Source organism: Microtus pennsylvanicus, chromosome 12, assembly GCF_037038515.1.
Source record: "Microtus pennsylvanicus isolate mMicPen1 chromosome 12, mMicPen1.hap1, whole genome shotgun sequence".
In the NCBI taxonomy this organism is placed as follows: Eukaryota; Metazoa; Chordata; class Mammalia; order Rodentia; family Cricetidae; genus Microtus; species Microtus pennsylvanicus.
Genome location: NC_134590.1, coordinates 35,500,648 through 35,524,246, shown reverse-complemented (window position 1 = coordinate 35,524,246; position 23,599 = coordinate 35,500,648). Strand labels below are relative to the sequence as shown.

The window sequence follows — 23,599 nt, the reverse complement described above, 5'->3', positions numbered from 1 at the left end:
CAGCTGGAGTGCCAGTGTAGGGTATTTCCATATATTCAAGGTCTCAATCTTGGCCTTTCATTGGGATTTTGAGGAACATGAGCAATAAATTCACCCAAGTGGGGAAACTATGTAAAGGAAAGGTTATTACTTCTGAGAGGAGGGTAGACAGGGCTACAATGGTAGCTGTCCAGCAGCCAAGTGCTGCCCTCTAGTTTAGGGGCAGGACCAGAGTACTCAACATGGTAGAGGAAAAGAAGAGCTGTCATGTAGTTACAGGAACAGCACTACACTAGGGTTGCAGGAACTGGCAGTAGAAATTATTCTATTTATGAAGAACAGAAAACCAAAGAGGTTACAATTATAGGAAAACATGCAAAAAAAATCTTATTTGAAGTGTAAGGAAACCAATAATATTGCTTTTCATGAATTGCCAACTCAATGAAAACTGAAGCCAGGAGTGGAACACACATTACTAAGGGAATAAACTTTCTTAAAAAAAAATAATGCTTTTAATTAAGTCCAGCTGGCCACAGGCAAATCTCTGGGAGATCAAGGCCAGCCTGGTCTACAAAGTGAGTTCCAGGACATTCAGAACTAAGCAGAGAAAAGAACGAAAAGAAAAAACATGGCACTTTTAATCAATGAATGCAACCAGACCACAGCATAAGCAGATCGTTTCCAAAATACCTCTAAAGAATAAATGTGAGCGTGGCTTGTGTGTTGAGATGTGTGAAGGCTAGGGCGCAGCTCAGGGACAGAGAGAATTAGTATGTCTAACATGTATGAATCCCCAAAATTGTGTTATCTATGTTTATGTGCTTTTAAGATTTACTGAGAAATTCATCTAATATACAGTATGTAATTCACTGCATACATATTTAATTATACTTCAATAAAATTGGATAAAAATATGAGCATATAGTCCAATGATTTAATAACACTAATTTGCACATCAATCTTTACTACCACAATCTTTACTCTGCGGAAAAACTATGTATGGCTCTCAGGAGTTTGTCATGACAAGGTCTCATTAAACTCTGGCTTACACGTAGCTAGGCCTCCACTGTAGTGCTGTGTGTTGGTGCAGACCTATAACCCCAGTGAAAGGGCTGGAGGGTAGGAGGATCCATGAAGTTAAAGGTTATTGTTGGATATATGCTAGCCAGTTACAGTCCAAGATACATGAGATCCTGCATTAAATGAAAGTGGACCAACTCCTGCTACTCACACTGCTGTCCCTATCCCTCTAGTCTCAGGGTATCTGTCTAGAGACACGTATATCTCTACTCTAGCTTCTACTGCTTATCTTCCGTATAGCAGTTATATTATTTCTTAAGACAAATGTTTGCACAAAATGGTTTTTAACCAAATAGAGAATAAGCTGCATGTTCCTTATCATACTATACATGACTTTACTATCACATCAGTTCCCAACTACCTTCCTCTTCTTTTTATGATAGCCATGGCTCGCCTGGAACTCAGAGATCATCCTGGGATTATCCAATGCCACAGATACTGCCCTTGCACTAGGCTGCCCCTTCTAAGTATAGAAAACTCCAGTTTGTTCTCTTTCAAGCTCCGTCTGAAACAATCAATGTTGTGTTGTCTAATATATATATATGGAATAATATGGCCTTTGCTAGATGATGACAGGAGCAACTAGGTGCCGCGCGACAACGGCAACTATTCAGCAACAGGTAGTAATAAGGAAACATGATCTGCAAACACGCCCCACCTGGAGTCCTGATCATCACCTTGGCCCAAAAACTTTAGAGAAATGAGACATTTGTCTGTGCTAGAATTTGAGGCAAGAAAACCAACCAGGCTATTATTCTTACAGTTTGTGAAAACCTGACGTTATGGTAACTAGGTAGAAGTATAAGGCTTGGGTGGGGGTAGCAATCCCAGCTCTTTAGGGGTAGAGGCAGGAGGATTAGGTGTTCAAATTCATCTTTAGCTATATACTGTAAGTTCAAGGGACAGTTTGGGCATGAGACCACCTGGGGTTCAGGGTGCTGGACAGAGAGCTTACAGAGGACCTCGGTTCAATTCCCAGCACCCACCCACATTGGGGCTCACAATCAACTCTAGTTCCAGAGGATCTAACATTCCTTTCTAAACCAGGCATGCACATAAAATACTGGCGTGCATGCAAGGAAAACACTCATAAATAAGAACAAAGACAAAAAAAAGGGGAAAGGTACAAAGGGATGGAATTTAGAAAGTTCTGTTGGCCGTATTACCTGGCAGGCAGCAAGAGCAGTTGTCAGAGGTGCTAGAGCCTTGTTGAAATGAAGGCAAAGAACTTGGGTCAACACATCTTTCCTTCAGCACAGAGATTGGTTGAGGATTATCAGAGCTTCCCCCCTCTTACCTTTGTAAATATTCAAAACCAACATGAAAGGGTGTAGTGGTTACATATGACCGACATCTTCTCTCCCTTCTATTTCAGGTGGTATTACTAATGATACACTAAATACCGTAACATTTTTGTTAAATTGCTAAATGATACTGTATTGTTTGTGGAACAATGGTCAGAAGTACAGCACAAGCGAAAAGTACACCCCCTAGAAAATATCCTTCACCTTAGTTCTTTGATCAAGTTATAGAATCTATGAATATCAAGGGTTAAATATGGGGAGGATCAGATAGAGGTGAAATGAAAAGCTAGTCTGACGGTCTGTCCCATCTCCCATTCTGTCCATCACGTGATGTGCTCACTCTCCATTATTAAACCAGCACAGCATGCTCACCATTTGACACATTTACCACACAACAGGAGGGAACAAATATCATTCCTTCTTACGTTCTTAGCTTAAAGAACACATTAGAAAAATTTCCAAAGATCCTTCGGAAATGATTGTCCAGCATTTTCTTCTTCAGTCACTATAAGCTCCACCAGAGGCTTGAATGGGAAGTGAGCAACCATGTCTCACTGACCTTTGACACAGGGCGCATGGATATTCAGGTTCCCACACTCCTATATAATGCTGCATTTCTTGGTTTTATTTGAAACAGTGCATATTTGTAAGCATTTTATGGAAGGATTTTACACTTGTCATTTACACAAATTACAAGGTTCTGCTTAAAGTCTTTAAAAAAATTCTAAAAACCCAGCCCATGTGCAGCACAGGGATATGCAAAACTACTTTACATTATACACACTTTTATCAAAGGATACAAAAGTCTGGCTTGTAGTTTTAGACAAATACAAGAAGCTTCAAACTAGACACAAAGGGTTAACAGTAATTCTCAAATATAAGTCTGCACTTTTGTGTTGTATTTCTCTGAGATGTAAATACCAAATTCCTAAGAGATTTTACATTTTCTTTTTCAAAGAAAACCTGACACATTTCCAGTAATTGAGTCCCTCGGGATTAATCCTGGAAGAGTTTTCTCTCCTCTCCCTTCAAGCCAGAGATCTAGTCCTCATGCTTACACACCCATGAGGAGCAGACCCTGGAAATAACTGTCCTGCTGCAGAACTCCAGAGAGCCATAATGAGTGTGGACAGTCCTGCTGTGCTGCTAAAATACTAAACACCCAGGAACCTTCCCTTCTTGCACCTTGTGACTAATCGGTGGCCCTAAGAATCAAGTTGTCTGAACTTCAGATTTCTTCTCAATAGAATATAGCACTGATTGATTGAGGGACCTTACTGATCCGTATGCATAGATACTCTGTCAGCTATTGGAGGCAATGTTTTGTTTTTTCTAAAAGGTCATGGAGAGGCAGCAGGAAGAGTAGGGCTTTTATGCCCTTTCAAGAAATGTTGTTGTCATTGGTATCCACTGTTCTCTAGCATCTTCTGACACCAAACATGTACATGTAAAAGAGCTACAATACTTAAAAGAAAAAGCCCAACTTTCACCCAGTCAATTTATAGCCCACTCTCAATTATCTATGAGAACCTAAGTGATATATCATCTATGAATTTCATTCTGGAGAAAATTTTGACACTTCAATGATTTTATATATCCCATCGAGACCAAGTCATAATGCAAATATGATTCTGCTACATTCTGCTAGGGCTTTGGGCACAATCCAAGTGCGGAAAGTAGAGACAGGCAAAAACTCTGAGGATGAGAAAAAGTTAATTTCAAGTTTCTCAACCATTCTTGCAGATGCCTTGTTATTCTTATGTTTATGATGACTACAAAATTGCTCACTTGAAGAATAACCTGTTTCACACAGATAACTGAGAGTTGACTGGAATCATTTCCTTTGCTTCTCTGACTTTAGTCCTTTCACATAAAAACTCCTAACGGATGAAAGCATGATAAAAAGATTGAAGACTTCCATAGGACATCTAGAAGCATTTATTTTATGCAAAAATGAAATATGATTATGTGTACACAAATGGTGCACACATTACCTATGCTGAACAATGAATGCCAAGGAACAGAACATTGATGTAACAGTTGTCTGTAAATTAAAGTTAAAATTGAGCCCCAATTATCAGACAAAAATAAAAGGCTTATTTCCTAACAGCAGGGAACTGAAAGCTGACAGCAACCCTACAGCTCTGTTTTCTTACAAAGCTGCCAGTGTCCATCTACTTCTATCACAAAGGAAAAACAAAGACAAAACAAAAGGAAAAAAAACAACTCTTTTTTTACATTAATAATAAAAATCTGGTGACAAAAATTATAAAACCAAATCCAGGACAGTCTTTACTCCTTTAAAAATCCCAATATTCCAACATAATTATAGGAGCAAAACCATTTAAAAGTGATATTCCTTATGAAACAATATGTACATTTATTGCAAATTATATTAAACTAAAACAGGAGAAATCATAATATGAAGTGTTTACGACTTGCAAATCAATAATAATTTTAATTATTTTCTCATTCTGATAAAAACCAGAAAGCAACATTTATAAAATTGCCACGATATTACTTTTCATAGCAGGGAACAGAAATCTGTACATCTCATTTTTGCAGAAAAGTAGACAGGCAGAAAGAATAATACATAAGTTTCCAAAAGGAACACAAAGAAAATGCCATCTGATCTCCGTAAGAACTCAGTTCAGTAGACACCTGCTTTCCTGTGGTGAGGATGGACGTGCTCTCAGTGTCAGTGTAAGGACATCTCCACTCTCATGAGAACTGCAGCATCAAAACAATGGTTATTATGCCTTTAAGCTCCAGATATACAGGAACTGGAACCAAGAGTTAAGCAATTTGCTTAATTATTGACTTTTCCCAGGAAAAGTCTGGGGAGGGGAGAACGGAGACGCTTTCAGCCTCTCTCTAGTCTCTGCTGTACACGCCCACCAGAGGACTGTGGCTGTGGAAAAGGAAGGCTAGCTTCTTTCAGTTCTCAAGGCAGAGAGTGTATTTGAAGTGAGCTTCATTTTCTGTTTGGGGACATTTGAATCCAAGTTTTTACAGAACCTGGAATCTGCTTCTGTTTGGCCTTCATTTCCTCCCTGTATAAGTAAGTTCTCTTTTTACCTTAGGAACAGAAGAACACAAAGTTAGAACACATGGAAGAACGAGCCCCAAAGAACCATCTACTGTGTTTCATACTTTCAGTCTAAAGTTGTGAACTAGAACTTCTTTTCAGAGCTGGAATTTCACTAGCTTTAGGGAACAAGCCAGAAGCTAAAGAAAAACACAATGCCAACACTTGAGTCTCTGCGCAGCTGCCAAGTGCTGTGGCCAGAGCTTATCTGTTTGCAAATGCTAAGCCAGTCATCTTGAAGAACTGCAGGTTTTTAATTAATCCTTTTAAAAATGAAATTATAGGAGAAAAACTATAACTAGAAATTGGACAGTAAATTTATAAACAGTGAAGTAAGTCTTGATTTTTGGGCTGTACAAACAAAAATAATTTTGTAACAAACCTAGAAAAACAAAACCAACCAACCAATCCAAAGATTAAAAAGAAATTTACTTTTTACTGAAAGTATATTTATATCAAACTTAATACACAAGCTATAGCCACAGGCCTATAATCTGCAAATTCAGGAGGCTGAGGCTTGAGCTGGGGTAATATCTGACAGCCCTGTAAACCAGTGGAACAGTTGTATGGCAGGCGCTGATGTCGTCTTCTCACTGCAGAGCAAACCAGTAAATCCTTCTGCTTAAGAAAGACCAGAATCCCAAGATTCTAAAACTCCCAAGATCCCACACTTAGTATGCCAGGCAGACACGGACCTAAAGAAAACCTTCATCCACTATCATACCTCTCTAACAGTTAAATCTCCCATAGGTTGTAAGTTTGAAGACTGTTTGCCCACTGTCTTGCCTATTTGTTAGACAGGTTCTCACATAGACCAGGATGGCCTCAAAATCCATTCACAGCCAAGATGACTTTCACCTTCTGATGCTCTGCCTCCATCTGGGAGAACCACTGCCTGTGTGGCCATGCCTAGCTAATGCAATGCTGGGGACCAACCGAGATGGACACTAGTCACCACCACTGCTTTATTAATAGCTTCTTCGTCATGGAAGAATCTGCCTTCAGTATAAGCAGAACATTAAGAATCAGTAATATTTACTAGTATTTTTGTTTGTGCTGGTCTTTTATTTTGTTATCTTTAAGTTTATTATAGAGCCTGGAGAGATGGCTCAGCGGATAAGAACACTGGTTGCTCTTCCAGAGGACCCAGGTTCAATTCCTAGCACCTACATAGCAGTTCACAACTGTATGTAACTCCAGTTCCAGAGGATATAATGCCCTCATAGACATACATGCAGGTAAAACCACACACATTAAAAAAAAATTCTAAAAGTCTATTACGTTTGCTGTGGGATGTGTCAGGGCCATGTTACAGTTAGTTCTGTTTCCACTCTGTGGACCTGGAGTCTGACTTGGTGGCCAGTGCTTTTATAGGTTGAGTTATCTTTGCCAGTCCGTTGTTTCTAAATTTTTTTTAAAATAAAAAGTTGGAGCAGTAGCTGGCCTTCAAGTCATAGGCTTCCACCATGCCTCTACATCAGGTATAGGATTAAAGGTGTGTATCACCACCACTGGCCTTTATTTTTGGTTTTATCAGACTGAACTAAATAGGAAAATATCATTCTTCAAGCAACAAATCTTAGACCCAACACAAAAGTTGAGCTGTTGAGACCAGTTCCAATAAAATAAATAACGTAAGATAAAGGGGATAGGGAACAAGAAAGGGAGAAATAAGGTCCTGAATGCTTACAGGATGAAAGACTTTAAAATGACTAATTTAAAAAAGGAATACATCTGTAGCCATCAGTGTTAACAGGCTACTAAGGTGAAAATGGCGATTTATTTAAAGCAATGGCCACACTTCCTTACCATATGGCTGACCACATATACTAGAGACAACTTTTCCTAATACACAGACACACAAGCATGTCGCGTCCCCTTTACAACAGTTGTTCTCAACCTTCCTAATGCAGTTCCTCATGTTGAATTGACTCCCCACCATAAAATTAGTTTGTTGCTAATTCTAAACAATCATTTAGCTGCTGTTTGGCAAAGGGGTCATGACCACTGCTTTACAGGTAAATCTAACCAACTTTCACCATGGTTTGTTTCTTCTTGTTGAGTGTTCCAACTACTCTAAGTTTTCCAATTTCTAAAACTATTTCTTTTCACTAAAACTTAAAGTAGGGGCTTTTCTCTGCATGTGCTCTGAAGGAAGTTCGTCTAGCTTAAAATGTGATTATGTTAAATTCTTGATATTTACCTAACAGTTATTAAAACTATGGTGACATATTCATCTTCACAAGAAGGATCACACAAACGAGCTGCAAATGGACAACATGCAAATAAACGTCCTCAAGCACAAACAGCAGCAGAATCAAGACAACTTCATCTTTAAAGTACAGTATTTTATTAGGATTTCAGCACTGTGCTTGCTGTTTAATCATACCTTCATCATTCACATAAGCAAAGGGATGGAAGGCTCTACCGGCCCTCATGCTCTGGAGAGCTGCTGAGCTTCAATGCATGCGCGCACACCTTCAGCTCAGCACCAAGCATTACTGTAATAGCATTAGCTACTCTAAGGGTTTACACAACCCTAATCTGAAAACCAAGAATATGAAATGCTACAAAATACTGATGATAAATTACACACATGATCAAGTGATAGAATGTCGTCAAGAATATATATGCACTAAAAATATTCCATGAAGCTATCTTTTTATTATTTATTCATTAGTCTTATTCATGTAGCCCAGACTGGTCTCAAACCAGGCAAGTGTGACCTTAAACTTTTAAGCCACCACACCCAAGTTTCCATGGTACTGGGTGTTGCAGGAGGTCCTTCCGCTCCTCCAGCCAATAGCTGCTGAGATACCAGCCCATTGGGGCGTGGTCTCTCTCCCTTTGAAAAAGCAGTCACTTCCCTTCTCCCTCTCTTACTTCCTGCTCCACTTCAAGCAACTAGACTCCCTTCCTAATTGCGCAGAGGGCTGTTGTCTGGGACGGTGATCTCTAAGTTTTTTCCTCTTTAAATAAATAACCATTCTGTTAATCATAATTCTAAACTGGTGTGGGATTGTTTTTGACTTACGCCTTCGCCTTCAACTGGGAATGAAGCCTAGGACATCATCCGTGAAACATAAACACTTTATCAACTGAGATACATTCTCAGCTCGTATTTTTTAGGATCTGTGTATAAACATATAAGAAGTCAGGTCCAGTAGCTCATGTCTACAATACCAGCACATGAGAGGCCTAAGATGCCTTAAAGTTAAGCAATGATCTACAAAGTCAGCTCCAGGCCAGCTTGGTCTACAGTGAGACTGTGTCTCAAAACAAAGAAACACGTCCAGCAGTGGTGGCTCACATGTTTAAACCCAACACAAAGTGAGCTCCAGGACAGCCAAGGCTGTCTTGAAAAACCAAACACACACACACAAAATAAGAAAAACTGTGAATTTTGTGTTAGAATTGGTTTCTATCTCTTAGGTATTATTATATACATGCAAATGCCATAAAATTCAAAATCTAAAATGATTCCACTCCCCAGCATTTAAGAGAATAAAATCACCTTAGATTTCTATGTAGCAAACTATTTTCAGAACACAGTAGAGTTTTGTATATTCACATTATAGTACAGTAGCCCTAACCACCCAATTTTAGGGCATTCCCAGAGCCCTCCACTGAAACTTCATCAACATAAGGTCTGTCTCCTCGTTCTGCAAGAGCCACTACTGCAAAAACCTCACAGGGGCTGCTAATCCCCAGCTGCAGGAACAGAGGTTCACATCTGCAACCCCAGCATTCAATAGGTTAAGGCGGCAGGACTGTCAAAATTCAAGGCTTGTCAGGCTTCAAACAAGCAAAATAAAAAATACAAAAAACACTCCTGAATCATCATGTCCTTTAGAAACTGGTTTATTTAATTAAGCATAATGCCCTAAAGGCTTATCCATTATGTTCAGAATGTTATTCTCCTCAAAGTAGTAATTTAAAAAACTACTTTAATTTTTGATCTCTTTCCCTCTTTTGAGACAAGACCTTGCTTCATAGCCCAGGTTGGTGGTGAACTCATTAGCTCCTCTTTCTGGGGTACCATCACTTTCAGTTTTTATATATTTTCTGTAACAATACAATTAATGAAAATGTGTTCTATTTCCCCAACGTGGGGAAGCATGTTCTTTCCTACTCTGAATACTTTGTCAACACTTTCCCTGGTCCTTGACATGGTGAGGATGAGTGAGGTACATTACCTTTGTAAATCAATTTGTCTCTCTGCTGGTGTTGCCTTTTTGGCTCCATCTTGTAGCTTGGGCGCTTTGGCATTACTTGCTTCCAGACCCCCAGGGCTCTCCTGGCTGCCTGCAGCTCTCTTCCTTCCCTTGCTAGTGGGTTTATTTAGATCATCATTTTTGGTTGCATTGCCCTGAGATTCCGATTTGGGGCGACGTCCTCTTCTGGGTTTGGAAGGCGCAGGAGGTCCTGACTCATCTACTATCTCATCTGGTTTTTGTTGGATATTCTCAGCACCAGCTGCTGCTACAATTCTCTTCTTTCCTCGGTCACTGCTGATGTTGCCTTGGGTAGGCTGATCAGAATTAATTTCCTAAAAGAGCACAAAAACAAATTTGTAAACACCAATTCCTTAAATACCTGAGCATATTAGAAAAGATTATAAATTTTAAAAAATAAATTCAGTTTTTAATTTTGTGTGCATGTGGATCCAATTTATGTGTGTGAAGTACACTGTGTCTTCCTCTTCAATGTTTAGCCTTATTCCAGGTTGCTCCCTAAATGTGGAGCTTGTGATGTTTGGCTTGGTTGGTAGATGGCGAATTCCAAGAATCCTACTGTCCTTCCTGGCTCACTTGGGTGGGGGGTGGGGGTGGGATCACAGGTCCATATGAAACCACACCTGGATCATTACACGGGTACTGGGAGCCAAGCTCAAGTCTTAGTCATGCACCAAAGGCTCTTTACCACTGACTCATCTTTCCAGCTCCCTGAAAGTACCCATTATTACATTTTATTATCTATTTTGTGTGTGCATATTGCATCCCACAACATATGAATAGAGGTCAGAGAACCACTTGCAGGAGTCAGTTCTCTCCCCTACCATGTGGGACCTAGAAATTGAACTCAGATCATTGAGCTAAGTGGCAATGGCTTTTATGAGTGGAGCAGTATCAAGAGGCCCTCTGAAACCATTTTACAGGAGCTGTGATGCCAGGGTTTCTCATGAATTGCTTCATTCCATTAGAAAAGTAAGCTCCCAGAGGATGAGGAGTGTGCCTGGAGCCTACCTTAGTTGTGTGGGGATATAAGCTGCTAAATGAGTACTTGTTGATATCAAATGGGACACACTCTCACCCTCGCCCCCATTACACCAAGGTTCAGTGCTCATCACAGAAGAGGGGGCAGAAAGACTACATGGACGAAAGATGAGGGGAAGTGCTGAACTCTTGAACTCACTGCAACGATGAGCTACTGCACAAGTTACGTAGATGAGGGAGAATCCAATGGTCAGGACAAATCTGACTGAGACCGCTCCATGAAACCCCATACCCACTTTTGTCTTGCTTAGGAGTTGCACACATGTGACACACATGGACATAAAAGAATAGTAAGCTGTAAAGAAAGTCTACTTGCTTTCCCTTCATGGTAGTTCCTTTTTTACTAAGGACATTCTCCATATGTATCACTTTTCATGGAAGGGATATTTTCATAAATCAACAAGGCTTTATTCTGTTGCCTCTCAAATAATCTGTTTTGTTCTAACTTGAATCCATTCGCTGGTTTTTTATGTAAATTCAATCATTAATTCCCCTTCTCCTAAATTGTTTTAAAATTCAATATTACCTCATGTAAAATGTTACAAGTAATAAAACCCATTTCATCCAAACCGGTGTAATGGGCAATGACAGGCAGAATAAAATTGACCTTCGCACAGATGACATTTAGGAATAGGTTAAGTTTAACTATATAATTCCAATTAATAAAAAGAAAAGAAAAGCTAGCCTTGACACACACTATAATCCCAGAATGCAGGAAGTTGGGGCAGGGACTGGCTATAAGTCTGAGACCAGCACGGGTCACACAGCAAACACCAGATAAACCTGGATTATATGCTGAGACAAAAAGCAAAAACCAACAACCAACCAAAACAAATAGAAGAAAATGATCATCATGTAAAAAATAGCTTTTCAACAGTTTTCAATTTTCTCAGAAAAAAATATTTCTAGAATGAGTGGGAACAGCAGGGGTAATATCACGAAGTAAATTCCAGAAGTCAGTGTCACACCCACTGCATTAGTCTTCCCTTGAGAGGATGGCTCATCACAGTGCTTGCCAAGAGTGGTCCTCATGGACTGCAACACCACAGGGATATGCTTAAGTCCTTTTGAAGAAACATGGAGATTCTGGGGGAAAACAAGGTGTGCCAATCACACAGCCAATGTCTGTATTAACTGGAGTGACTCAGGGCCTTATATAAATAGAGTCAAGTCCTCTATCACTAGGCTAAGCCCAAAATCAAACCAACATGGTGGTAATATTGTATAATAATCCCAACACTAGGGAGGCTAAGGCAGGAAGATTTCAACTTGAAGTCAGCCTGTACTACAAAGCAAACTACCCATAAGGTCACACTCACTATGAGAATTGCATACATATACACATGTAAGGAAAGCAAGTAAAAAGCTAAATGTGGAGGGAGGCAGTTCTAATACCGTCCCTCACCTGAATCCAAGCAATCTTGGTTCTCTGAATACATCCAGTTCTCATCCTCTATGTTACAATTTACCACACAAAAAACAAGAGCGAATACACTGATTTGTAAACATTCATATCCACGTTGCGGTTAAGGGCATATACAATCCTAATCCTTGGGAGGTGGAGGCAGGAGGATGGCCAGGAACTCAGGAGTTTAAATAGTGAGTACCAGGGCAGTTTGGACTACAGATTAAGACATGATCTCAAAACAACACTTTACCAAAACAAACAAATAACAATAATGCATATACATGTGCATGTACAATTTTCATGCAGACTAGTACATTGTTTACATATCAATTTTAATGAGAAATTGGTCACCAAAAAATATTCCAGGTCTGGAGAGATGGCTCAGTCTTTAAGAACATGTATTGTTCTTTCAGAGGACCTGAATTCAATTCCCAGCACCCACATCAGGTTGCTTGTAACTCCAGCTCTGGGGGGATGACCCTATCCTCAGATACAAGCACATATGCAGAGACATATACACATGTACAGTAAATAATAAAAACATTTTTTTAAATTCCCTTATATATTTATAGTGCCTATACTAGAGAAATGAAGGACAGAACTAAGGGAAAATCACCCTATTGACCTAAGAGAACTGATGATGACACACTTTTTTGAAAGTACAACCAAGTCACGTCAAGGTACCCTTAAGAACATTCTTTGAAAATGTAAAAAGGAGAAGGAAAGATTTAGTTTACCATTTTAAATCACTCATGGCAAAATTATGACCATTCAGAAATAAAAATTTACATGTTCAATTTGCCTAGGGTTATAGCTCAGTAAAAAACGATGCTGAGCAGGCACCATGACTTGCATTTGCTATCTAGCATAACATACAAAAATACAGACACACATATAGGGGGAGGAGCCCAATGGCTAGTGAAGTTATAGGCCCTATGAATGCATCTGATTACTGTAAGCATATATGACTCAATGTCTATAGCAGTAAGGCACCTTATGAGTTTCTTTATGCCCAGTTTACTTAATTCTGTACACGGATCCCATAAGAAGCAGATCTAGTGGTTTCATTCCAAGAATTTTGGTAGTGAAGGAGCTCCTGTGTTGTTTATTACCATGCTCTGTTTCAAGCCATTCCTACTAAGCAATTAATTTCATTTTACAAGTGAATGGAAGGCTACAGAAGTAAAGCAATCTCAATCAACATAGAAGCCAGTGAGTGGCAGAGCCAGGATTAAAATCAGATCTGACTTATGCTCCTAGCACTTGGCCTCAAAACAGCTCAAAACCAAATGCAACTCCTGCCCCAGGGAATCCATCTCCTTCTCATCAGACCCTACCCCGCCCAATTCTCAAATTTGTTCTTTTAAAGTGTTTGGAGTAGCAGTGTGGAAAAGTGTGTTACTATAAATAATCATCTACAAAACGAAGAGGATGGGTATAGAAAGAATCACTTTAAAAGAGCAAAAGCACAGCTGAGTATGAAATTAAACACATATATAAACTGTGGTATTGCACTAACCTGCTGTCTATAATTTTCTTACCACAACCTTGTGTAGTAAAAATCTCTAAAGGAAAACTCTACTTGTTAAACTGTTTGTTTACATACTCTAAATTTTATTTTATGCATATCTTGTTCACATGTACACCTGCGTATCATATGTATGCCTGGTGCCTATGGAGGCCAGGTGTCAGATCCTCTGGAGGTGGAGTTATAGACAGTTGTGAGTTGTTGTATAGGATACTGAACTTGGGTCTTCTGTAACATCATTAGTATTTAATTGCTAAGTCATCTCTCCAGCCCTAACTTGTGCATGCCTCAGCCCCCAGCACTACAAACAAATGTAGAAACATTTACCTTATTCTTTACAGTATCAATATTCTTCACAGGTGTGACAGAAATGATTCTCACAGGGTTCTCTTCATTTTCACTAACTCCAGTTTCTGATGCCTCTGAACTCTGTTCCCTAGTAGAAAAACAGGCAAACAAAAAACTAACAAAGGTCTTTCATTTACTTTATTACAACATTTTTATTTAACATTCATAGCAAAAGACATAAATCACTGCCTATAATCAACCAACAACAAAAAAAAGTCAAGAAATTGTTCTAAGCCGGGCAGTGTTGGCGCACACCTTTAATTCCAGCATCCAAGAGGCAGAGGCAAGTGAATCTCAGTGAGTTAGAGGCCAGAAACCATGGTGTACAAAGAGAGTTCCAGGACAGTCAGGACTGTTACATGGAGAAATCCTGTCTCCCCAGGGGGGAATAATTCCCCCCCAAAGAAATCATTCTAAGCATTATCTCAAAGCAGAATTAAAATAATTTTACTTATTAATAGACTGTATTGCTATGAATCCACTTGCCAGGGAGGGGTTGAGTCCCCACTGGTTTAAACTATAGCTCTTCCAGAATTTCTATTTTTGAATGTGCTGTGATGTGATTTAAACACTATTTTAGTCTTAAATTTCAGGTAACAGTAAAATCTTAAAAGTCTTAGTATTTAAGTTTGCAATTCTAGTACAGAGGCTAAGAGGCTTGCCACAAGTTTGTAGTATACAACCTATAGTGTAAAACAAGGCTTTGTTTGTAAGCCGGGTGTAGTGGCGCACAACTCTAATTCCAGTACCAGAGAGACAGCTGCAGAGGCAGGTGAGAGTCCAGCCTGGTCTACACATCAAGTTCCAGTATAGACAGAGTTACGTGGTGAGACCCTGTTTCTGAAAAGATACAGTACACTGTTGAGTCTCAACATTAAAAAAAATCCTAAAGCACATGAATATTATTTTATATTCCACAGAACCTCATCCTATGATCTAATGCCTTGGATATAAGTTAAAACGTAAGCCAAGCAGTAAGAGAACAGAATGTATTCAGAGAAAAATAAATTGCCTTGAACGACTTCCAGCTGAAGGACTCAGCTCTGAATTGGCATTGATATTGCTTCCAGTCTCTGTACCGGCGCTCCTAACATAAGGCTTTCTTCCTGTTGCTGACAAAGGCTTGTTTACTGTACCTAGCACTCCAGTAGGCTTTGGCTGGAAAAGCAAAACAACACAACAAAAACACTTTAGAGAAAGAAATACCTAAAAATTTATAAACAGCTAAGATATATGTTTTAATGTTTAAGCCAGGGGTGGTTGTTCTCTTGGAAAATTATTATGATAAATCTAGAAAACGTGTTTGGCTCTCTTAAAATAAGCAAAAACATATGTATTATCCTCACTTAATAATGAGGTAATATTTACTATCTCTTATTCCTTAATTTAAACAAAATGCAAGCCTCTAAAACACACGGAAATAAATGATGCATTTACCATAGAAATAGACAATTGAATATGTAATCTTACATCACCTTACTTTGATGACTATCTACTGTATCAGTGTTTCAAATTATTTATCTTTCTTATCTACTTATTTTTATTTATAAAATTCTTCACTATGAACTTTAAATAGTTTTAAGCTTTTCACCAGAGCTAAGAGTATACAGCAATGATTCTGAATAGTGGCTAACTGAAGAAAAATATCTGAGAACACAGATGATATACAAACCCATAATGCATCCCTAATAATCTGGGGGCAAAAAGGCACAAGAAACATATTGAACAAAGCTCCCAAGAGGAGATGTGTTAGTACCTTTCCTGTTAACAGAAGCACTCTTGTCTCTTCTGAAATATAACTTTTGTCATTGCAGAAGTCCTATTTTGAAAAAAGAACAAAACAACAAAATGGAACACTTTTATCATCTAAACAGTATTTTCAGGATCTGTTTTACAAGCAGCAACTGTCCTTACGCAGCTGTTCCTGGATAAATGCAGGAGGTGCATCTTCTCCCTTTGTAGTGAACCCAGGAAAACTTTCCCACAAAATAACATCCTCAACCTTTGAACATTTCAAACTTCTGTTTCTTTGTTTTGAGACAGGGTTTCTTTAAGCAGTCCTGGCTGTCCTGGAACTCACTATGTAAATCAGGTTGGCTTCAAACTCACTGAGATCCTCCTGTTTCTTCCTCCACAGTGGTGGGAACAAAGGTGAGCACCACCACAGCCAGCAAGATTATTTTTATTTTTATGTGTATAAGTGTTTTGCCTGCATTTGTGTAAGTGTACCATGTATATGCAGTACCTGTGAAAATCACTTTCACCATTTTAAATAACTATATTTCTAGCTTTTCATATTGTTTAAAGTATTATCACTACCTCTTACTATAGTATAAAATCTACTTTTCAGCTGATAAAGTAGACAATATGTATTTGTTAGCACTGTAATTTTAAAAACAGTTTCATGTAGCCCAGCTGCTGGTTCCTGATCCTCCTGCTACCATGCCAGCCTTATCCTAGATTATCCTTAACTTCTAATATTAACAATATATGCTGGGTACAGTGATGTATGCTTATATTCCCAGTTACTGGGAGGGGGAGGCAAGAGGATCTCAAGCTTAAAGCCAGTCTGAAACAGGTCAAAAAGCAGGAATTATTAGAACTGTAAGACCTATGTTCAAATTACAAAGATAAACACACTACAAAACAAATAAGTAAACATAACATTCCCTAACAGTATTGATACCAATTAGTCAATAAAAAAGTTAAATCAACTACAAACAATGATGTTTTACTAAATTATGTCTATCTGTATCTACGCTATATTTTGGGGGGTGAGGGATTGGAGAGGGAAGAACTCTGGTGACCCTGGAAACTCAGTATGTAGATTAGTATTGTATTCACAAGAGGTCCAACCCGACTCCCAATGCTGAGATTAAAGCTGTGCACTAAGTACTACGACCAACTCAAAAGTTTATCATTTGATGACTTTCCCTATTACATATGCTGGAAGTTAAGAATAAAGTACAATCGTGTTAGTAAAGCAACAAATATCTGTAGCAATACCATCGACCCCAGCACCTGGGAGGCAGAAGCAGGAAGATCATTTGCCCTTAGGAGTACAAGATCAAGATCAGTTTGGGCGTTACAGCAAAACATAATGGGGGGGGGGGGGGGGAGATGACGACCGGGACCAGAGGTGGCCCATAGGGCTGCAGAGGAATGTCTTACTATTTTCATTTAAAAAAAAGTTAAAGAACATTGTATGTATGGACAAAAATGGCCTTATATAGTACTGTATACATTTTTCTTTTAGGAAATGTACCTTCATGCAGTTGTGATAGAACTGAATGAGAGGCTTAATGTACCTATGAGGAAGGACTCTTTGTCTCTCTTTCTTTGCTTTGGCTGTCCTGGAACTTGCTTTGCTGACATTCAAGGCACGTGGCAGCATGCCTTTAATATGTTAGGCAAATATTCAATCATCTTATATCTTATCAATCTTTCCTTCCTCTGGCCTTCTATGTGTCCATCCATCCATCTATCCACCCATTATTCCTCTGGCCTTGAGTTAATGATGTTCCAGCCTCGGCCTTTCAAGTGCTGTCCCTTCTGTACAGGTGAGAATGAAGCTCACTGTAGAGCTTTATGCCTAGCATTTTGTAGTCCTGAATGTAAAGCTCAAAACACAAATATACATACAATGAAAGAAAACACACAAGTAGTTATTTTAATAAAATAGGATAAAATAATTTTAAAACCTGAAAGCTTCTTGTCATACCCAGAATGCATGACTGAGCAGTAGCAAAAAGCTTCATTAGGACTCTACTACCTAGAGAAGAATAACAAGCTTCCATTTCTCAATAAATTTATAGGCTTTTTGTTGTTGTTGTTGTTGTTGTTAAATCTGCCCTTAAAACTATACACTATTCATCACTGGAGTTGATGGTAAAAATTCAATTATCTTTAGTGTGATTGAAAAATAAACTGAAGAAAAGTACCTTTTCAGGTTGTGTAAAGAACTTCATTGGGAGGACTGGATCCTTTGGCGAGTCTGCATTGCACAAAGCACTTTTACTATTTATAACACACAGAGCCACATCACAAACTGTATAAAGTTTCTAGAGAATAAAAAAAAAAAAATAAAGACAATTACATAACTTCCACGATTACATAATAATCACAAGTACCAATTCCATCAGATATATAAATTCAGGTTGAAAGACATGTGACCCCTTGCTCCTTGAACAGTTCCTGTTTCTGCTCAGCATTCTTCAGAATCCCAGTAAAGAAGGCAAACCAAAGGCATATCCACTTTCTTTCATTAGAAAGACATTACTAACACAAGACTGCTGTATATTTTATCAGTCTGTACCCTCCTCAGTGTTATTATTATTTTTTTGTACAATTTAACGGTTTCCAGAAAAACGAACTTTGTGAGTATATGCATTAAAAAGAAACTCAAAACCAGGGCTGGAGAGAAGGCTTAAGAGTTGCTACTGCAGACATGGACTTGGCTATCAACACGTACATAGTAACTCATAATCATCCATGACTCTGGTTCCAGGGGACCTGGTCCCTCTTCTGATCTCCATGGGCACTAGGCACAGTTGGTATACATTCATGCATGCAACCTACTTATATACATTAAAAATATCCAAAAAACCCAAAACAAAACAAAAAAAAAACCAAACCTGGTAGTGGTGGCGCTTGCCTTTAGTTCCAGTATTCAGGAGGCAGAGGCAGGCCAATCTCTGTGAATTCAAGGCCAACCTGGTCTATAGAGCAAGTTTCAGGACAGCCAAAGCTACAAAGAAACCCTATCTGGAGAAAACAAAAAATCTAAACTGTCGGGCAAGTCGGTTAGTGTATTTTCCTTTGATATCCACACCCTGACATCTGTCTTACCTCGTTCGTCTTGGACTCATCTGGAGACTGGGCATCTCTGGTCAGCTTAATGTTCTCTGCCATCTTCTTCATGAAGGCATGACTATTGTTCTCATTCTTTGTCATCAAGACTTCAAGCATAAACCACAGGCACCTAAGTGGAAAACACATTGAACAGAACAAATGGTTTTTTTGCTTAATGGATTAGTCAATCTTACAGAGAAGCTTAGCTCTTTATAGCGGAGCCTCGTAAAATCACTTCCGCTCTCTCTTCTTGCCCACTCATTAATACAAAACCTGTGATGATGGGAAGGAGTGTTTTCCAAGGACAAGTGAACCCCAAGTCATACAAAACACAAGCATCACTTGGCGAACTGGCAAAAACATATAGACAGAGCTTGTTTTTCACTAAGTTCCCAAAACGATTTACAGATTAGAGTATCTGCTATATTCCATTGAAAATGTAGAATTAATTTGATAGCATTTTATGTGAGGGGATGGGGATGAAGCCATGACTTTTATCTCTGGCAATACACAAACTAGGTGTGGTCGCACACACCTGAGAAGTGGAGGCCAAGGTCCTCTCACTATACAGTTGGTTTGAGGCCACACTATGCTACAAAAGAAAGGTTAGGTATATGCTTCCATGCTTGATCTATGTGTGGCTGGGGCTCTAACCTAGAGCTTCATATATACTAGGGAACATAAACGACCAGCTGAGTCACATCACCAGTCATAATGATTATTATTTTAGGTAGGTAGGGTGTTCACTCTCTCCTCTCTCTCTCTCCCCTCTCCCTCTTCACCCCCCCCCCCAACTAGCACATTCCAAGAAAAATGGTATACAAGCCAATAAATAAATTCTTAATCCATGAAGAAAAATTTTCATCACAGCTTTATAAATTACCAAACTAAAGCATAAAATCTGAAATAAATTATTAATCTATTTCAGGACTTAGAAAGACGAGTATCTATAAATAGGAAACAAACAAAAGAGTAAGGAAAGGATGGTTAAATGGAAATAATTCTAAAGTAACATTTTAAAAAATATACAATAAATTAAGAAAAATTCAGGGGCTGGACTTCAGCAGTTAGGAGCACTGGCAGCTCTTCCAGAGGTCCAGGGTTAAATTCCCAGCATTTACATGGCAGCTCACAACTGTCTGTAACTCCAGTTCCTGGGGATCCAGAGTCCCCAACATAGACATACATGCAGGCAAAATGCCAATACACAAAAAATTAAAATACTGTGAGTTCGAGACCAGCCTGGTCTACAAGAGCTAGTTCCAGGACAGGCTCCAAAACCACAGAGAAACCCTGTCTCGAAAAACCAATAAACAAACAAACAAACAAAAAATTAAAATAAATTATAAAAAAAAGAAAATTCATGATGCTCCCATGGAATTTCTGAAACACACAACTTACTCTTTTATATCACGAAGTTGATCAACATCTTGTGATCTTGTAAAATCAGGATCATGGGCTAGCAGGTGAATCATGTATGGAACTACATACTCAGGCAGTAGTGATAATAATTTCTCTAAAATGAAAAAAATCATGGTTAACGAAAACAGCTTTTATAAATTCCTTCATTGTTTGAATTCTAACCATTTGCTTCTATTTTTTTCTCAGATATTTACAAACGGAAAGGAATGTGTGTTCAGATGACACCGTAATATTTTTACTTTTATCCTGCAAGAAATCAAAGCCAAAGAATAAGCAAATTATATAGCAGATGACTGGAACAGTCAGGGGAAAAAAGCACATACTTTACTATCTGAGTAATATGAACAAATTAAACCACACTGCTGACTGCATAAGAAAATATAGTTCCCAGGACTATCCCCCAACTCCCTCGACAGTGCTTCTCTATGTAACAGCCCTGGCTGTCCTAGATCTGGCTTTGTAGAGTAAGCTGGTCCATCTGCCTCTGCCCCTCAGAAATGCTGGGATTAAAGGTGCTTGCCACCACAAACAATTTAAAGCTAAATATGACTCCAATACAAGATTTCAGTTTCTACACATACTACAGCTACAATGACAACATTCTATAAAGTTAACCATTTTAGGATAAACTACAAAGAAATGTGAGTGCTCTATCTGATGTACACTGTGAACTACTGTGGTTGTTGGCATATAATTGGCCCTAATAAACTTATAGGAAGTGATATTATTTTTTTTTTAATATTTATTTATTTATTATGTATACAATATTCTGTGTGTATGCCTGAAGGCCAGAAGAGGGCGCCAGACCTCTTTACAGATGGTTGTGAGCCACCATGTGGTTGCTGGGAATTGAACTCAGGACCTTTGGAAGAGCAGGCAATGCTCTTAATCACTGAGCCATCTCTCCAGCCCCAGGAAGTGATATTATTAAGAGGTGAACCCTTCTTGGAGGAAGTGTGTCACTGTGGGGGTAGGCTTTGAAGCCTCATATATGCTCAAGCTATGTCCAATGTCCCAATTCCTCTTGTCTGCAGGATCAAGATGTACCTTCTACTCTCCTCTCTCAGCTCCTTCCAGCAAAATGTCTGCTAGCATGTCACCATGTCCCACCATGATGATAATGGACTAAACCTCTGAAAACGTAAGCTACCCAATTAAATGTTTTCCTTTGTAAGTGTTGCCATGGTCATGGTTGTCTCCTCACAGCAACAGAAACCCTAACTAGGACAACTATCAAGTATATACATACCGGTAGCAATAGGGTTCTGTTTAATGTACTCCCTGCGTATGCTGATGTTCTTTAGTAAACACTGGCGTGCGTGTGCTCTTCTTTCCTTCACAGGATCTTTGGCACACAAAGCAAAGATCGCCATATACTCCAAAGGGAGCAGTAACTTCACAAGTGCTTTATGAAGCTTCTGGGCAAATATTTGCCTTACTTGGTAGCACTCATCCTGTATCAGAACAAAAACAGAGATACACAAGATGGGTAAAAATTGGCTTACATACAGATGCACTTTAAATGATGATTAGTATGGAACAATAGCAATAATCTCTTACTATGCATATTCACATATCAAACGAGTCTGTACTCAAAGCAAAGTAAACGCATTCAACTTTGAAGACAAGGACAACTTTGAAGTCAAGAAAGAAGTTTTCCACTTACATTAATAACAAGTGCACAAAGCTGGAACTGTTCTGGGGTAATAATTTCATGGTAACAAGGTTCCTGAGCAAGCTTCATTATGGCGCTACCAGCAGCTAACCGCAAGCGAGACATATCTGATTTACTATAAACAAACAAACAAAAAATAAACATTTCTATAAAAATCATTATCACATAAAATTCTGATTGTTTCTTGAGTGTGAAACAGATAGTAGGTAACTTAATATGTATGTAAAGGCACTGACTTTGTGTCTATGGACTCAACCTAGAGGAAAGGCTCTAGTTAACTATGGTTTCTACCCATGGTCTACATTCAAACTTTCATTCAACAAAGCAAGTCTTCTTATTCTACCAAACAAACTACTTAGAATGCTAAGTAAAGCTATTTCGTCACAATCTGAATCCCTTGTCAATTACACTATTAATTGTGAAATCTTGATTTAAACAAATCAAATAGAAGCCAATCATCACTTTAAAACTATTGTCACATATATTTATACACATAACTCTACATTAATCTCACAGTTTATAAGTAAAATAGGCAGACAATTATAACGTACCAGATGTTTCAAAGGAAAAGACAAGAGATTAGACTATGTTTATATATATATATATATATATATAAATGGTTATTTTATCAAGTTTCATGAATGTGGATATGTCAGTATTAACATGTTTAAAAGCAAAGATATAAAAAGTTTCAGAGTTCTACAAGGATGGTACCAACTCAGAGGAGAATAAGTACAGAATCCATTTTCTTAATTCCCACTACACAAAAATATTTATTTTCAATTCAGTGGAGAAAAGGGTATTACTTAAATTTATATCATGTTACTTAGTTTAGATTTCCAAATAGTTAAACATTTTTTTTCTAGGTCAACTCGCAATATTTAACATTTAGCTCCGGTGAGGATTGTGCCTATGTATCACTGAGTTAAGAGACCTCATAACAAGGCATTTCAGTACACTGTAAAGGTATGCCAAAATTTTCATTACTGACAAACCAGCTCCTTCTGTTGGCTTACTCGCCATGAGAAAGTTGGGCTTTATTTTATTTTTGCATATTGCTTCAATTTATCAAAGCATTAAACATAATATAACGAACTAGTTGTCATATATAACACTTTCATGAGCAGATTATATAGTTTTTGGAGGAAATAACATTATTTAAAAAAAACACACACACAGCAGTACCTAGTATCCAACAGTGTTGGGGACTGTGGACCACCAGAGAGACCCTGAATTTCTTGTGAACAACTTGTTTTCCTCTACTTTGAGCAGCCTGCAGTTGCTCTGATGGGTCTGCAGATAAAAGATCCCGAGAGCTGGGGAGTGGCCAGAGCCCTATATAAGCTGCCCCTGAGCACAATAAAGTGGGCATTCTTGTATCAAGGATGTCCCTGTGGCCCCATCTGTCTGTCTGTCTGTCTCTGTGTGTGTGTGTGTGTGTGTCTTTAAATTTTCAGCCTAGTGACCATAGCGCGCAATGAGTAGAGCGCAGAACAGAACCAGTGCAGTTTTACATAACAGTACTTAATAAATACCGAATTCATGAAATAAAAAATAGCCGTGTCTGTCCTCTCATGTAAATTTAAGTAAAAATCACGAGTTATGTTTGTTGATGCCCTTGATATAAAGTATTTGAAAGA

The 23,599-nt window shown here is 38.6% G+C and overlaps 1 protein-coding gene across 1 annotated transcript in view; it reads right to left on the bottom strand.

The window, feature by feature from the left end:
- Nucleotides 1-2,967: 2,967 nt before the first annotated feature.
- Pds5a (PDS5 cohesin associated factor A) overlaps nt 2,968-23,599 on the bottom strand; it is a 99,413-nt gene continuing 78,781 nt past the window's right edge. The window contains exons 24-33 of the mRNA XM_075943349.1: nt 21,951-22,074; nt 21,534-21,738; nt 20,264-20,378; nt 18,860-18,992; nt 17,953-18,072; nt 15,768-15,830; nt 15,024-15,169; nt 13,991-14,099; nt 9,648-10,000; nt 2,968-5,441 (exon numbers count right to left, since the gene is read on the bottom strand). Coding sequence (XP_075799464.1) covers nt 5,438-5,441; nt 9,648-10,000; nt 13,991-14,099; nt 15,024-15,169; nt 15,768-15,830; nt 17,953-18,072; nt 18,860-18,992; nt 20,264-20,378; nt 21,534-21,738; nt 21,951-22,074 — 1,372 coding nt within the window. The 3' untranslated portion in view covers nt 2,968-5,437. The remainder of the gene's footprint in view (nt 5,442-9,647; nt 10,001-13,990; nt 14,100-15,023; nt 15,170-15,767; nt 15,831-17,952; nt 18,073-18,859; nt 18,993-20,263; nt 20,379-21,533; nt 21,739-21,950; nt 22,075-23,599) is intronic.